The sequence below is a fragment of the Belonocnema kinseyi genome, chromosome 4 (assembly GCF_010883055.1).
Source record: "Belonocnema kinseyi isolate 2016_QV_RU_SX_M_011 chromosome 4, B_treatae_v1, whole genome shotgun sequence".
NCBI lineage: Eukaryota > Metazoa > Arthropoda > Insecta > Hymenoptera > Cynipidae > Belonocnema > Belonocnema kinseyi.
This window is the reverse complement of record NC_046660.1, coordinates 106,398,838-106,416,556: the sequence shown is the minus strand read 5'-3', so window position 1 is coordinate 106,416,556 and position 17,719 is coordinate 106,398,838. Positions and strand designations below refer to the sequence as shown.

General features: G+C 32.1%; 1 protein-coding gene across 1 annotated transcript in view; it reads left to right on the top strand.

The window, feature by feature from the left end:
* Positions 1-17,719, top strand: part of LOC117171243 (transmembrane protein 114) — an 88,010-nt gene that overhangs the window by 23,564 nt on the left and 46,727 nt on the right. The window contains exon 2 of the mRNA XM_033358357.1: positions 16,043-16,655. Within this exon, the coding sequence (XP_033214248.1) occupies positions 16,623-16,655 (33 nt within the window). The 5' untranslated portion in view covers positions 16,043-16,622. The remainder of the gene's footprint in view (positions 1-16,042; positions 16,656-17,719) is intronic.

Genomic DNA, 17,719 nt, shown 5'->3' with positions numbered 1-17,719 from the left:
TATTTTCATTTAATTATTTGAAATTTTTCATTCATCAATTTTAATCTCATTTATGAGCCGAGAAAGGTTCGTATTAAGGCAGGTTTCTTTGAAGCAAGTAAACGTCGTCTTAGCCAAGACAAGGCTTGCCTTGAGACAAGTAAACGCCGTTTTACCTGTCGTGGTCATAAAAGTAAGACGAAGGCTTATGTCTCGACTCAGTTTTGAGTAGAAGCCAGACATCAATGTCTTGGAGACGAACTCAAGACATGACCAAGTCGAACTCAAGTCGAAGCATTTTTACTCAGACAGCATTGAAAAATGATTGCCCCCACTTCCAACTTTACATAATTAATACACGGCTTTTAGTGACTTTTGTTTAATTTCTTAAATTTTCAGCTCGATATCTTAATTATTGTTGTTTTTCCGAAAAAATTTCAGTGAGCCTAAAAATGATGCTTTCAGATATTTGCTTTCGGCAGTTTTTGTCTATGATTGTTTATATTTTGCGCCAATATTGGCTACTTTTTCTGAAAACTAAGGCTACTTTATTGGTGCAACACAGCACTTTAAATTGTGTAATTTTAGTTACTATTCTAGAAACCAAACCCATTTTTAGAGGACCACCTTGTAGTTTTTTACGAGAACTTTTGAACTGACAATTAGCATAAAGCTTTCACTAATGCAAATGTCCTTCAAAAGATGAATGTGTTTCAATAACAAAGATTACGACTACGGTTTTTATAACATGGCTAAATAAATTAAACTTAGAGAAGAGGAATAACGAGTTGAAATACGGAATTACAGTCTTCAAAAGAATTGCTCAACATTCGCTTTCTCTACGGCGAAATTGATAGCCTTCAATAATGAAATACGACTCTGATTAAAAAAAAATTTCCTTAAAGCTTCAGTGATCTTGATTAATGTATAATAAATAAAAAGAGAAAAATTCGTTCAATCACAATGTTTTTTAGTGAAAGGTGAGAAAAAATTATTCAGAACATTTTTATGGTCCCAATATTTTTTCTTAATATTTTCAGTCATCACTTAAATTTTGCAATCGAAATTGACATTGGAAGATTCTTTAAATCAGTGTTTCTGTCAGACGAATTCCACTACGCAGATTGATTCCAAAATAAACGTTTTAAAAGTGTTCTATTACCATGAAAATAACCACGTCGACTCAAACACTTAGGTGCATTTACATAAAAATCAGAACAGCTGTTACTAATCGACATATGGGGGCCGTTTAAAAACTACGTCACGTTATTTCGAAAACTTTTTCCAACCCTCCTCTTCTTCGTCACAGATATTACACAAAACTTTATCCTCCCAGAGTGACGTCACAAATGCGAATACCTCTCATCACACCTTAAGTTTAAATTTATTTTTTGATTTTCTTTGGTAAACGACTAAAATAAAACATAGAACCATAATATTTTAACGGACTTCTCCGCCAAAAATGCTATAAAAACAGGGGAAATAGGAATTAAATGAATTTATTGAAATAAGAGTAATGTATAGTTACCTTATTAAATTCAATATGAAAAGATTAAGATTCAAAATAGAAATATATTGCATTTTCAAACAAATATTTGAACTTTTGACCAAAAAATAATTTTCTACTAAAAGCAATGAATTTTAAAAAAAGATTGAGTTTTAAAGCTAACAAGGCAAATATTTCAGAAAACAGTTGCATCTTTAGCCTTTAGTTAAATTTTTAAGATAGTAGATAAATCTTTAATCGAAACATATTAAATTTTACCTAAACAGTTGCATTTTAATCCAAAAAAATTGGCCCCCTTCTAAGGCACACTCTCATAGCGCGCCGTGCGCGCGGCTCGCAAGTTTAAGCGCGCCTAGCGCGCGCGACTTTTGGTTCTCGCGCTTAGCGCTCGATAATATATTTATATCGCGTTCCGCGCTCGATAATGTACTTATCACGCACTCGGCGCTCGGTCTTTGTATATTCCTTACACTTGTGCACAGATTTGTTTAAACTAAAGGTTAAAACATCGACAACAGTAATTTAGTGATAATGACTTCTTTTTTGTTGAGGCTCCTTTGGCTTTAACGAATACATTCTCATCTCGTATCTCGTGCTTTGCACTCGAATTCGTATCTCAACTTGTATATCAGTTCAATAAATGTATATTAGAGTGAAACTCTTCAATAGCCTTCCTTCCTATACCCCTTCCGCGAATTGACACCGCGCCGCATGTAGGTGTAAGTGGTGCTGTGCGGGGTGCGCGGGATCTGCGGCTGTCACTCAGGTGCAGTCAGGCGTTAACAAAAAAAAACGGAGCAGGCTATAATGAGTTAGTTGCAACCCACCGTTAGTCCCGAAATTGGCGCTATAGAAGAGGTTCACTGTATTACAATTCATAACTTGCATTAATATTAAAATAGGCTAGTTTCATTGTATCTTAAAAAAATGCGCATCGTTTAAAAACAAAGTTGTTATCAGAGATTTCATTGCAACTTTTTCCGGTTTTTCAAAAACTGAATTTGCTCATTTCCAATTTTATTTTTGCGATTTAAAAATTACAGATACGGTCTACACAGCAGTCTAACTGTTTTTTAAACTTCTGAATTAAATCCCTACCTCGGTGACCCGATGAACTTCGATTAATAAGGGTTTGGGGGTTGGGGGGGGGGATTAGTTTCAACCAAGAGTCATAGCTGCTTAGTGTTTTATGCTGAGAAGTTCCCCGAGTCGAAATTTAGACCCTACTTTGAAGTTGCAGCTCCTTATTAGAACCTGCTTTGACGCTATTTAAACTTACAGCCCTTGCTTTAAACCTTTAACTCATAGAGAATGAAACATTAGAGTCTACTTTGAGGCTGTAACACTTCTTTATCATGCTCAATCACAAAAAAATATTTTCTCTTAACTGAAAATGCTGAAAATTGGTATGAGAATGATATTTATAATAGAATTTTTCTACATATTGTCGATTAATAAGTAATTACAAAATTTTTTATCAATAATCAATGAAAGTTTGTGTATTAAACAGTCATATGGGTGATTGAGAAGCACAAAAAATTATAAGAATAAAATATTCTCTATCGCTAACAACAAATATTATGTATGAAATAAAAAATTTGAAAAATATATTGAAATATATTTTTGATAATTATAATATACTTCACAGATTGTCATTGATTTTTTATTACATTATTACAGTTAATTTATTTGCAACTTGATATTATGGAGAAAATCATTTTCTTCAAAGGAACAGTACCACCTTTCCAATGGTTTGATCATTTTTATTACTAAACAATAATAATTTAGAGTTTCTGAAACATTTTTTTAGATAAATATTACTATTTACGTGTCTACCACTTGATTCAGGAGGAAACAGCATTTGTTTTGGTTAGAAAATGTTAACTGTTTTAATTTTTTTATCATATTTACTGGAGAATAAAAACAGCCAAATGTATGAAAAATCATGACTACTCATCTGGAATTTTAAGATGACGAGACAATTGGGTATTAAACCAGTACTGTTATTGTTAATACAAACTTATTTCCTGGTGAACATTAGATTGAATCTTGAACTCAATATTTTTATTTTTCAGTATAATTGTATCAATTATGATGCAGAATTACTTTTTTTTAAAGGTTTGCTTAATAAAAGAGATAAAAAGATATTTTTATTGAAATCAGCAAGTTTGTCATTGTGTTCATTTAAGTAATAAATAACACAGAATCAAATTCAAATATGTAGCCTCAAGTTCTTTTAAAGCGTATAACGTAGAAAACTTCTAAAAAACAGAACCAATGTATATTGAACTCTTCAAAAATCGTTAGCTGAATCGGTTAGGGTGTTCGGCGTTTGGTAAATATTTCAGTGCGTGCGTGCGATCTCGGCTTCGTATCTTAGTACTTGCGGATTTTTCAGTGCACTATGCTTTAGCGTCATAATAAAAAAATTCTATTAATAATATGTCTAAAAAATAACTGCGAATATCCTTGATATTTTTTATCACAGATATTATTTTATTTTTTCTGATAATTAACAAAACTTATTTTTATTCATCCATATTGGTGTGGGATTATAGAGAACCTGCTTTGGTGCCACAAGTCCTACAGTAGTAGTTTGAGCTTAAAAAAGGGTCTAATTTACGCTAAACATGGAAAAACGGCCGATTTCGGACACTTTTAGAGTCAAAGTAGGGTCTAAATTATATTTGCAATTACATTTAGAACCTACTTTACAGCTTCCAACCCCTACTATGGTAGGAGTTATGGCTTCAAAGTAGGGCGCTAATTTCCACTCGGGCCAATCAACCTTCAGCAGCGTTGTGTTAGATGGGAGTTCATATGATCTAATTTTCACATTCCCGACCCGAGTTTTCGAATCTTATTTTATAATTAGCTTTTCAATTTTTTATAAATACATAATTATGACGAAAAAATTGTCATTTTATCTATTGTACGTTCTCGGTGCTCGTCAATAATAGGAAAAGTGTAGAAAGCGCTAAAGTTTCATAGAGTAATATCAGCTAAAAATGTTCCAATATATTATATATAAAAGAACAAAATTGTCCATAACAAATTATTTGTTGAAAAAATGTTTTCTATGTTTTTCCATAATTATAAGTTTTTCTATTTATATTGCGAGAAATTCAAATGGAGAATATATGATATAAAAAAGAATTCTCTTAAGATTAAAATTCTTTATATTATAAACAAATATAATGAACGAATGCAGCAATCAGGCATTTTTCGATAGAAAAATTCGTTTTTTTTCGATGTACATTTTTATAAATTATGAACTTTATGATAATTTTAGCAAAATTCATAATTTGTTGATTAATCTTATGATTTTTCCAAAACAAATTTAATAAAAAAATACATTATTCATGCATTATTAGGCAGAAAAATTCGGGGGTATCAATACCAGTCTTTTCAGTTGGGAACTTTATTAGCATTTCAGCAATATTCAAAATAAATTTATAAATTTTATGATTTCTTTAAATAAACTCAATCAACAAATGCATTATTCAGGCATTTGTCTTCAGAAAGTTTCGTTTTTTCTATGGCAACTTTTTAAATTAGAATATCGAAAAAAAATTTCATCGACAGATGCCCGCGAATAATGCATTTGTTTATTGATTTTCTTTGTAAATATTAAATTTATCGACCAATCATGAATTTTGCTGAAATCATCATGAAACTCCCCATTAAGGTTGTATGTAAAAAGATCAATCTCTGGTTGAATTTTTTGAAGAAAGAACTATATTTAAATGAAATAATGATTTATATCCTAAATCAATTTCAAATTTTTTAACCATACTGATGCGAAGATAATTAATGTCAAAGTTGACTACTTTAACATGTAGTTCATGAACAGTGCATAGGCAATCTTCACATTTTAATTTACAGCAATTAAACGCACTGGTAGAGAAATTTACAAAAGATCGTTATTAGTGCTGCTTGAAAATACAAATTAAAAAAAATATATCAAGTTTTTCCACCTTGTAGTTTCATAGATAATTCAATGGAAAACATTGAAATTTTAGTCACTTTCAAACTGATAAACATAACAGTATCGCATAGCAACAACAATGTTCCCTCTCTCCAGCTTATCTGCTGTACCAAGCTATTCAAACGCACATGAGAGTTGATCAGCCATGGTTAGGTTTTAATTGCGACGTTGCACGATCTACGAATCTGCCGCTGGCATAGTAGTGGTCACTATACGTTTATACACATTCTACGAATTCTATGCCAGTAGCGCACTGAAATCTTCACCATGCGGGTCTGTGAAATTATGTCAATGCAGTATGGCTTGACGGCGCCCCATGGAACTCTACTATTTGTACGGGGATGGGATTTACACACAACCTTAAAAAGACTGACATCGAAAAAATCGAATTTTTCCGTCCACAGTGCCCGAATAATCCATTTGTTTCTTAAATTTATTCTTAAAAATCATGAAATTTATTAAACTCATCATGAATGTTGCCGAATTTATTATGAAGATCTGAATTAAAAGTCTGAAATCGAAACAAAACAGAATTTTTCCGTTGACAGATGCACCACTAATGCATTTTTTAACACACAGAGGGTTAAATTTTACACAAATCTAATACCTTCTCTGATGAAAATGTAAAAAGAACACATTTATATTAAAAGAGGTACATTTTAGCAAAAGAGTTTATTTTCAACCAAATAGTTCAATTTTCTGCGAAAAATATTAGTTCAACTTTTAACAAAATAGTTAAAACATTAATCATTAATATTAATTTTCTAACAAAATAACACTAAATTACAACAAAGCACATACAGTTTTAACTTAAGAAGCTCAATTTTCAACCAGTAATGGAATATTTACATTTTAATTGAAAAAATTAATTTTTAACAAAGTAGTTCATGTCAGAATAAAAAAATGTATACTTTAATTTTCAACTAAAAACCAACAATTTTGAGCCAATAATAGAATAGTTAAATTTTTAGTTTTTGAATTTTGAACAAAAAAAGATGAATTGTCAATAAAAAATTGAATAGTTTAATCTTCAACTAAAAAGTATCAATTTTTAACCAAAACAAAATAGTTAACATTTCAATGAAAAAAATTAATTCTTAAAAAACAAAATTTCACAAATTAATTCAAGTTTTAGCCAATAAAATAAATTTATAATAAAGTAATTCAACTTTCAACCAAGTAGTTACATTTTTAAACAAGTAGTTGAATTTTCAACCCAAAAAAAATGAATAAAAAATAAAAAATTTAGTAATTGAATTTTAAATTAAAAACGATCAACTAAAAAATCGAATGAAGATATAATAGTAGACGCTTTAATTAAAAAGAATTAACTTTCAACGAAAAAAAGTTAGATTTTCTTATCGGGTTCTATTTATTCTGACGAGGAAAAGGGTGAGTTTATGGAAAACAGGAAAGAAAAAAAATTCTTGGAAAAGAGAAAAGAGGGAAATAGAGGCAAGAGTGTGAACTCTGTATTTAGATGCTTTAATATTGAAAAATAAAATCACAAATTGCATCATCACAAAACTTATTAGTCCCCTACCTCTGACAGTGTGACATAGTTTTAGAACGATCATTATATAAAATGATTTACATATTCATTTATTTCATGCTACATGCACTTTCATGAGAAAATCCATAAAAGTTGCTTACAGTTTGAACCAATAAAATTTCTTAATTATCACATCAGTTATTGTCAACTGGATATCGACAATCTGTGGTAAACTATAAATTATTTTCTGGAAATACAGTAAAGTTAAGTGATATGTCAACATTTGAGAATCTAAAGCGTCCTTCGAATGCAATGTCATATCTCAAAACATGATTAGTGAATTGTGTAGACTTTAAACCAGACTAGAGAAACCTATTGTTTATTTTGGAGACTCGTTTTGAGGAATCTATTATTGAAATATTTCGGATAAATAGAAGATATATTTAGGACTCAAATTCTAAAATGAAAACTAGAGCAAGAGCGTTTCTTTTTTTATCACTTTTATTTTACTAAGATTATTTAAATATTTATAAATGAGAAATGCTTTTCTGGTTGCAAATTAAAAACCAGTTGGCATCTTTGGAAGTCGCCACTTTAGTTTTGTGGTCAAGGATGGCAACCATTGTAGGTACTAAATTACATTTGGAATGCTAAGACCGACGGCATAGCGTTCTATTTTCACGGGTGGTCATAATGTTCGGTCAAAATACGATCGTCTAAATGTTCAAATTATGTATAAAATTCCAGTTGAATTGTCTCGCCCACGTTAAAGCACAAAATGCTTGACGTTATTGTCAAGGAAAATGAGAAAAGAATGATGTCAGCAAGATATATAAAAACCTATTGTTCTTGGCGACAGTTGGCAAGCTGATTTCTCTGCATATAAAGATTTAGATTTTAAATTACTTAAAGTTGAAAACAAGATTCACTTTAGAATTTTCTACTTTGCTTCTAAGTTTCAGATAACTAAGTCACTATCATAAAACATATTGATGATATCAAATCGGATGTTTAAAATGCCATAAACTTTTTTTGCGCAGTTTATATACTATACATATACACTCTAGGCAATCTGTTTCTTCTTTTCGTGAAAATTTTCGACTATTCTTGTCGAAAAATTGGTGATTAATTTCTCTTTACCTGTGATAAGTGTGGGGGAGGAGGTCGCTATTAAAAAAAATTTATTTCAACCTGAGAGCTTTTAAAAGAGCGTAAATGCTTGTTCAGATCTAAGGAATTTCGTTACACAAAGAAAGACAACGATATCCATTGTTTGTCTTCTTTGGCAAGCTTTAATCATAGATGACAGAGGTTGCCTGTTGATCCAAAAACTTTACCTTGCTTGCCAAATTTTGATCAGTTCAGAGCAGACTGAAAAATATTCTTGGGTATTGATCTTATCACTTCTTTACGGATCATTGAATTCGAACATCTGATGGTTAACTTTATAGTCTACTTCGAGATATTCGAGAAAAGATCCCTCAAGTAGAAATAGTACATTTAAGCGAGACAAAAGTTGGGTCAGCCTGTCAGACCTTAAGATAGATGTGTCAGACAATAGGTCGTCTTGAATGATTGCGCTATTCTTCCAATTGGATTAAAATAAATTAATTGCTAAATTTCTATCTCTTTTATTGTAGTCGACTTAAAACTATTTAAATTTGGATTAACAATGAAATTGTGTGAGATCCTTTAAAAACTAAGTCGCGTTGCCAGGGAGTTGTTCACGTAGAATATGACATCACACATGGAAAATATAAATAAGATCAAAAATTTTTTTAAATGCTTGAAGAAATTAAAAGTATTGATTATGTTTCACAAGTAAAGAACCTAAATACAAACTTCACACACTGTCCTCTATTTCCCTCTTCTGTCCCTTTTTATTGAATCCTTATTTTTTTCTCTGTTGTCAAGTAACTTCTAGTTTTTTTAGTCTTTTCTCTTTATTACGAACGAAATTAATAGAAGCCAACAAAAAAATTCAACTATTTTTCGTTGAAAACTATTTTTGGTTGAAAATCGGAATTCTTGATTGAAAATTTTGCTGCTTTGTTAAGTGTGGAACTGCTGAGTTATTAATTTATTTTATTAGATGAATATTCATCTCATCAATTCAAAATTTAACTAGTTTGTTAAAGATTCGTCTTTTTTTGTTGAAAATTAATTTTTTCAACCGAAAATTTAAAATGTTTTTGGATTAAAAATGCCTTGTTTTTAGTAGAATAGTTTTTGATGAAAATTCAAATGTCTTCTGAAAAACGTATCTCTTTAGCTTGAAAATTTGACTACTCGTATTTGGTTCAAAGTTCGTCTGATTTCTCGAAAGTTCAACTATTTTATTGTAAATAGAACAGTTTGATCTAAAATTATGATTTTTTTTTGGTTCGTTCAACATTGAGGTATTTGGTTGAAAATTTGTTGTTGTTGTTGAAAAATCCTGTTTTCATGTTTAAAATTCAACTGTTTTGTAGAACAGTTTTTCCAAAATAGTGTGTTTTATTTTAGGTGTTTATGAAATGAAATAGAAGAAAAAACTTTGACTTAAAACGGGCGGGCGCACTCGTAATAGTGATGTCACCCTGGGGAGTTCAAGCTTTATGTGATGATCTGTGACGAAGAAGAAGACGATGAAGAAGAAGAATGGCCCCTATTTGAAAAATTATCCCACATCATTTATCGTTTTGCAATTGCAATAATAATTCAATTTAACGAAGTAAGGATTTTAGAATGATGAAAAAATCAGATTAGAAAACTCTTAAGCTTAGAGAATTTATTCGAAAATGATTCAATATGGAAAATTTATAAAGTAAAATGTTATAAAAACATTCACTCTTACTCTTATTTTGATCAAATGCTTTGAACAAGGAAAGATATCAAGAACTGGAAATATAGAAAATGAATCTACCTATATCTTAAAGCCTTTGAAATTTGTCTCAAAGGAAAAACTATGATCTAAGTTTTGAAATGGTTTCCATAGATTCGTTTTTCGCTTTCGAGGTTTCTCAATTACATAATTTCAGTGGAATATGACCCAACAAAAGCGATTGCAGTCTTTCTCCACTCTAAAAGCTTAAGATAGATGCGGGCAGAAAAAAAGCTCGATTTTATTTTTAATATACAGAACCTGTTTATTATTTCTATTATATTTCCTTCCAAGTAATTCTATATTCTACACATCACAGCAGTATAGTAATTTATCTTGAACATATGAGATCTTCTTGCAGTTATTACACATACATGAGTACATGTCCCTGAGAGAGATTTATCCGTGGAATAACTGGAGAATTTGTAATCTAAGAAACAAGGGGAAACGGGAGAAACATGGGAACTTTTTTAGCGCAGGATTTGAGTTCCATAAGATGATAAACCATTCAGTTTAACACTGAAATCAGAAGTAGCAACTGGAGATGAATGGAGATATTTAGAGGTTTTTAAAGGATTTATTAAAAGTAGGGGAATCGATTTTGAGGAATGAGTTAAATAACACAGGGCTTGGATCGAGCGACTTTTTCGACTTTTTTGAAAAAAAATGCCACTATTTTCGACTTTTCGAAGTAAAAATTGGACTAAGCTACTTCTTTCCATTTTTTTCAAAAAGTTCACTGTGCACTCTTTTTCCCTCTTTAAGAATTTCCCTTCTTTCTCCTGTTTACTAGAAACTTTGCATTTTTTCCTTTTTTTTAAATTAAATGTGAACTATATTGGTAGACCCCAATAAGATAATCCAATGTTTTTGGTTAAAAAATTGATTATTTCGTTATAAATTTAGCTATTCTTTCTTGGTTTAAAACGACCTATTTATTTCAAATTAAACTTTTCGGGCTGATTTATTTAACTGTCATCTAAAAAATTTGCCTTTTTGCTTGAAAATTCAACTATTCTTTTGAAAATGCAACTTTTTTTTAGTTTTAATTTTTGTCTTCTTGAAAATGTTAATAAATTTATGGAATATATATATACATCTTTTATTTTGGAAGTCATCTTTATTGGTTTAAAATGAACTTTTTATTGAAAATTCAGCTATATTCTAGAAAATTCGTCATTTTTATTTTAAAGTTGATTTTTAAAACACAACTATTTTATTAAAAACTTAATTTTTCAGATCGATATTTTAACTATCTTTTTAAAAAACTGTCTTTTTGAAATAAAAATTGAACTATTTGGTTACAGTTTTGTCTTTCTGTTTTAAAAATTCGACCATTCGGTTGAAAATTCATCTTTGTTGGTTGTCCCAATTTGAAAGTCCCGGGGTAGCCCCGAAGGAATTAACCCCCAAGCGGAGGTGTGAAAACCATGCTGAAAGCTGAATGGCACCTGGGTGAGATGTTTAGAACGGTGATTCTCGGATACTGGGCGACCTCTCAGAGGTCTACAGCCTTATCCTTGCATGCGGGGCTCTACAAGGATGAACGAACCTCTTTCTCTAGCTTCTCGTGGGAACAACAATGGCAACACCAAACATAGTTGTAGTAAGAGCGGTTCAAAACAAAAGAACGCGCAGGGCTCCCGACAATGGGATGGCCAACAATGCCGACCACTCTAGAGCTGGGGGAGCCAATGAAGATGGATTCTATGCGATGGATCGGCGGAATCTCGGGACCTTTAGGTAGATGGAGCGACTGAATCACGACCTGTTAGAGTGCTACGATGCGAGTGTGGCCCCTGAACGGGGTTACATGACACGGCTGCATGCTCTGTGATGCGACAAACACCCGGAGCTATTGCACTTTTCGCATCAACGTCTGCGAAACCATGCCGAACTGCTCCAAAAAGGGGCTATGTAAGCGGAACGCCTACTCTACCACAGCTAGAACAAGCCGCCAACAGAGAAAAAGAGGCGACACTAAGGCAACCGCGGACAGGCATCCGATAGAGGAAGAGCGATGCTTTATGACCCGGAGGAACATCAGCACTAAGGTTTCTCTCAAGCCTAAAGATCTGGCTGAAATGGATGACGAGCTTCGTGGACATTTTTACGAAGAATCCGACCTCTGGGCTATCAATTTTGTATGTATAATGCAGCGAGAGCTTTGCCCGATGAGAAGCCTAAAGCAAAACCAACGGTTGATCATAAGACCAAAAGACGAATGCATCAACTTGCCTTAAAGATAGGCTGGGCAAGACAGTACGCATCCCGCATTCAGTGTGTGATTGACTACATCACATCTGGCAGGAATTTTACCGCCAAGCTTCGAAATTTCGCGCGCGATCTCCGGTCCCGTTATCACACACTTAACAAGACAAAGCTGCTGACCATCAGGCAGCATATTGTTGAGAGAATACGGATACTATCTGGCGCTAAGAAGAAGTAGCTGGATGTTTGGAGAACCTGCTCATCGATAGCTGTGTCTGCAAAGATGGAACATTTTGCCAGCGTGACCTATCGATGGCTTAGATTGATTATCGGAAAGCTTTCGATTCGACCTCCCGTAGACTTATCATCTGTCTTTTGGAAAGCTTAAAGGTTCATGCGCAAATCGTTAGTTGCATAAAGAGATTGATGCCGCTTTGGAAAACCAGATTTACTATCTCATCTGGAAAAAATTGTGTGACAACTAACAAGATCACCTTTCAGAGAGGTGTCTTTCAGGGCGAAACCATGAGCCCACTCCTCTTTTGCCTTACATTATTGCCAAAATCTCGAGCACTTCGCCATTCCGACGGGGACTTTTTCGGGAAACCTGCAAATCGAAAGTACAAGGACACTCATGTATTTTACATGGACGATCTTAGGATCTATGTTAAAAACAAAGAGCAACTACATCTAGCTCTAGGGATTCTTGAACGTTATACTAAGGAAATTGGAATGGAATTTGTGTTATATAAATGGGTTAAGGTTTATTTGAAGCGAGGAAAACTTAATGGCATCCCTGAAGACCCTGAGTTCATCGGTAAAAGCGCTATACGACACCTTTGCGCTGGAGAGACTTATGCATACCTAGGCGTGCCACAGAGCCACATTCAGGATGTGACGTCTATAAAGGATACTCTCTGAAACAGATACAAACGTCTCATCCGACAGATTTGGTCTTCCGAACTGTCGGCGAGGACAAAGTATCCGCAACGAACATGCTTGCGGACCCGGTAGTACTCAATTCATTTGGAGTATTTCCATGGACGAAGAACGAACTCAGATCCCTTGACATCGGGACAAGAAAGGTTATGCACATGAAAAAAAGCATGCATCTTAAGTGTTCTGTTCCGCGACTGTACATCTCACGTCGTCAAGTTGGTCGCCGAATATTGAGTCTTGAATGTCTTCACAACAGGATTATTCTGGGTACAGCGCATAGAGTCGCAAATGGAAAAGACCCTCTTCTTAAAGTGGTCAGGAATCACAAAGAAGTGGGCAAAGGAGCGTTTCTGTACAAAGCTGCGGAGGAGGCTGCTGAAACACTCGGACTTAACTTCAGTATTAGGGGTGAGCAAAATGCATCAAATCTTATCTATCTCGAGTACTCACTCCTGAAAGCCCGGATTAAGAAAGCATTAGAGAAAATTTTTCGTGAACAACTCCTCGATAAGAGGATGCACGGTATCTTCCACAGAAATGTGGAGGATCAGTCAATGCCGTGCGAGCTAACTTTTGATTTCCATAAATCACCCGGATTGAAGTCAGATTAGCACACGCTCCCGGCGAAATCCTGCGGTTGTCCTTATGACAAATTTTTAATTATATATATTCCGATGCATACGTTTACGTAGAATGGTAGTTTTTCGAGGAAATGATAAGGAGGGGAAAATTTTAAAGTGTAATGTAATTAGTTTTGAGCTCTAAAACATGTCTACATTCTTTAAGGTAGTTTTTCAACTCTTAAAACGTTTTTGTTCACAAGGAGTATGTATGTATGACATAGCGGTAGTTTTTGGGAAATGCATTATATATTATCAGGGTGCAAAAAAAGAGGAAAAAAATATCAGCTAACAGTATCTTCTAAGTTTGATTATTTTTCATGCTTTTTTCATACATATGAATGTGTTGTTGCATACGTTCACGTGAAAGGATAGTATTGGGGAAATTATAATGAGAGGGAAATTTTCAAGTGTCATGTAATTAATTTGAAGTTCAAAATCATTTTTACATTGTTTAAGGTGGTTTTCCAACTTTTAAAACGTTTTTGGGAAATGTAATATATGTCATCATAGAGCAAAAAAAAAAAAAAAAAAAAATGTCCATTTATCGTTTATCGCATTATAATCATTTTTAGTGAGTTTTCGTGGGTGACGGCGCTGAGTGGACGTTCTGTTAGCGCCGCCACCCTTTTCTCCGAGGTTTAAACAGCAAAAAAATGTTCTCTTTAGCATCAAATTAGCAAAAAAATATCGCGTATTCTTAAAAATTATTACTATTGATCTAGTGGAATATTTATTAACATCAGTTCATTAATTTTCAATTGTTTGAACCAATTTAATTTGTTTAAATAGTTTTTTCATAAAAAATATTTCTTTAATGGAATATTTAATGACATTGTTTAATTAATTTTTTTTTAATTTCTTTTTTATAAAACATCTTATTACAAAAAAATTTTGTAACAAATGGAATTTGCTTACATAATTGAAAATAAATGAACCAATTTTTATGAATATTCCACTAGACCCTCATTATGAATTTTTATTTTTAAAATGTTGGAAATGAAATTATGTAAACAAATTCCATTCGTTTAAATAATTGAAAATTAATGAACTAATGTTAATAAATATTCCACTAGACCAATAGTAATCATTTTTAGGGAAAAAACTAAATTAAAAAGTATATATTTAAACAAATTGTATTTGTTTAAACAATTGAAATTAATGAACCAATGTTATTAAATATTCCACTAGAATAGTAGCAATAATTTTAAGGGTGAAACAAATTTTCGAAAAAAATGATTGAAACAAATTCTATTTGTTTAAATAAGAAAAAATTAATTAACCAATGATAATAAATATTCCACTTGACCAATGTTGATAATTTGATGTGAAAAAATACCAGAAAACAGTGCTCAAAAGGCCGATTTCAAGAATAATGGACATTTTTTGTACACAGTTGAACGTGTACAGTTTAATTTGCACAATTTCGACGTGTAGAATTTTCAACTAACGAAATTTAAAATTCAAAAGAATTAATGTGCACAGTTATTATGTGTATACTTTGCTGTGCAGGCTTGAATGTGTAGACTTTAATATGTAGACGTTTTCGACTTACAATTTAATGTGTAGACTTTTCACGTCATGAATTAAATGTGTTGACTTGAATGTGTACACTTAGATGTGAAGACTTTCACGTGGTGAGATTAATGTTTGGACTTCATGTGCATAGTTTCAGGTGGTGAATTAAATGTGTAGAGTTGATCACCTTAATATAATGTATGCACGCAATGTGTAGAGTTGAACAACGTGTAGAGTCGATATGTGTAATATCGATACCCAGCCGAATTTAATCCCCTATTTTCGCAAAAATCACCCCATTTCCCCTGTTCTGAGATTATTTTCGACTGTAAGATCCAAATAATTAAAAAACTAATAATTTCATATTCACATTATAAAGTTCCTAATTTAAAGCCTTAATTGTTGATTAATTTCAAAATTAAAATGTTCAAATGATACTGCTTTTCTCCTCATTACATTACAAAAGTATATATGCAAGTTTAAACATTCGATGTCATCAGACATTCTTGTAAATTTCTTCAGCACAGTCTCAGAAACATATATTTCATTTTCCTCATTTTCTAATTAATTTTAATGGCTCAAGCTTCAGGAGCTAGTATTTTCATTTATATTATTTTATTTATCCCTAAAGCTTAAGACAAATTGCTTCAGTGTTTTTCCAAATACAGTGAAACCCTTCGAAAGTCCCCCCTTCTATAGCCCTTCCGAGAATTGACGCCGCGCCGCATGTAGATGTAACAGGAGTTGCTGACTCCGTGATAGCCACTATCTAATTAGGAAATTTTCATTTTAACATCGTACTAAAGTAGGGTCTGTTTAAATTAGCTTTTCAAAGGTGAATCATTAAATAGAGGGACTTCAAAAATTCATACCATTCGAAATAATTCGTATTTAGTTTTCAATGCTTTTTCCTTTTATGTTTCAGATTCTCTGGCGAGTCTGAAAGTGGTCGTCTACAGAAATAAAAGGTTTAATTTGAAAGGAGAGGCATTAAAATACAGCTCTATAAAAGAAACAAAGATTATCCAAATAACAAGGAAAGATATTCCGAGTCTTCTTTTGACTTTACATATATGCTCTGAATAGTAATCAGTTCTGGAGTAAGCGAAATTATATGATAACATGATAACACTTCATACAGAGAAAGCAAATAAGTCTCATAAATGGGATACGGGTCTACCGTTTATTCGTTGGCCAGAGTCTTCAGAAACCTGTTGTCGATTCGCGCCGATTTTCCGGCGCGAGAGGAGATCATAGATACTCGTCGACTCGATGCGATATCGAATAAGCTGTTGACCTAAGGAACCACAGAAAAGACTATAGTATATTATACTACATGATATTATATTAAATATATTTAAAAAGACACAAGTTGTTGTCAAAGAGTCCTTGTGGTGGGTAATCGAAGATAGAGGAAAATTGACATCAAGTCTTTAGGATATAAGGTTCTTGGGCAAATTCAGTTAGAATTTATTCTGGAAAAAGTCTGAAGAAATCTATTCAGAATGGCGAGTCGAATGAAAGCTCTTTACAACCAAGTAAGTAGATCTAGAAACTCTTCGCTGAATGTTTTATGACGTGTATTCTATAAAATTATGGAAATTGTGTGTAATTGTTACGGAATTTTGAGAAATAATCTGATTTTTTTTAAAATTCAAAATCGAAATAAATGAAATTTGTTCATATAGAAATTTAGAATACTGACAAGCAAAACTCTCGAGGTGACCCTTTTCCATTCGCTTGTCGCGTGTTTTTCAATCCTCTTCATCGTAGTTTAGTTTCATTTAAATCAGAAAAGAGCAGCATTGGGTTGCTAATGAAACGCTTAAGAATGTACATTAAATTTGTTAAAATTTTTTAAAAAGTCTGAAACCTTCATATTGTGCTATTTGTAGAAAAAAGATTTGTCCTAGATTACACTTTTTTAAGTTACATAGAATCGAATACATTTCAGATCAGGCCGGTTCTGTTTATTAGAGGAAATTAGAAGATACGAATTTTCGATTTGAAAAAAATCCACTAAGTTACGAGTATTTTAATTTTGATATATATTAAAAAATGCAAGTTGTTTGTTTAAAATTCTACAGTTTTTGAAATAATTTAAAAGTACAAATTTTGTTTTCAAATTTTTAGTTACTTTTTGAATCTTCTTTCGAAAGACATGAGAAAGTTTTTAAAAAATTTGAAGAAAAGTTTAAAATTACGAAAGTGGTGACGCAATTTGCTTTAAAATATAAAAAGCTTATTATGACGGAAAACTCACACTTATATTTATTGTTGATTTTTACCTTTTATAAGGAAGACATCCATTTAGTTTTATGTGGGCTAAGCTATTTTTGTAGGCAGGATAATTTTTTCATAAAATTGATCTATCGTAATTTCCTTGTTAACAACGAAAGATAACAACAAATTTTCAGGTAAAAGTTTTCATATCTAGAAAATTGCAAACCATTGTAATTATATATGTTTGAACAAATTTTCGATATATTTGAATTTAAACAGCTTTAAGAACAAGTATTTCTAAATCGAAGCATTTAGATGTCTCTTAGAATAATAACAATGTCAAATTTAAGTTTTACAAAATAAAATGTATCCAATACGA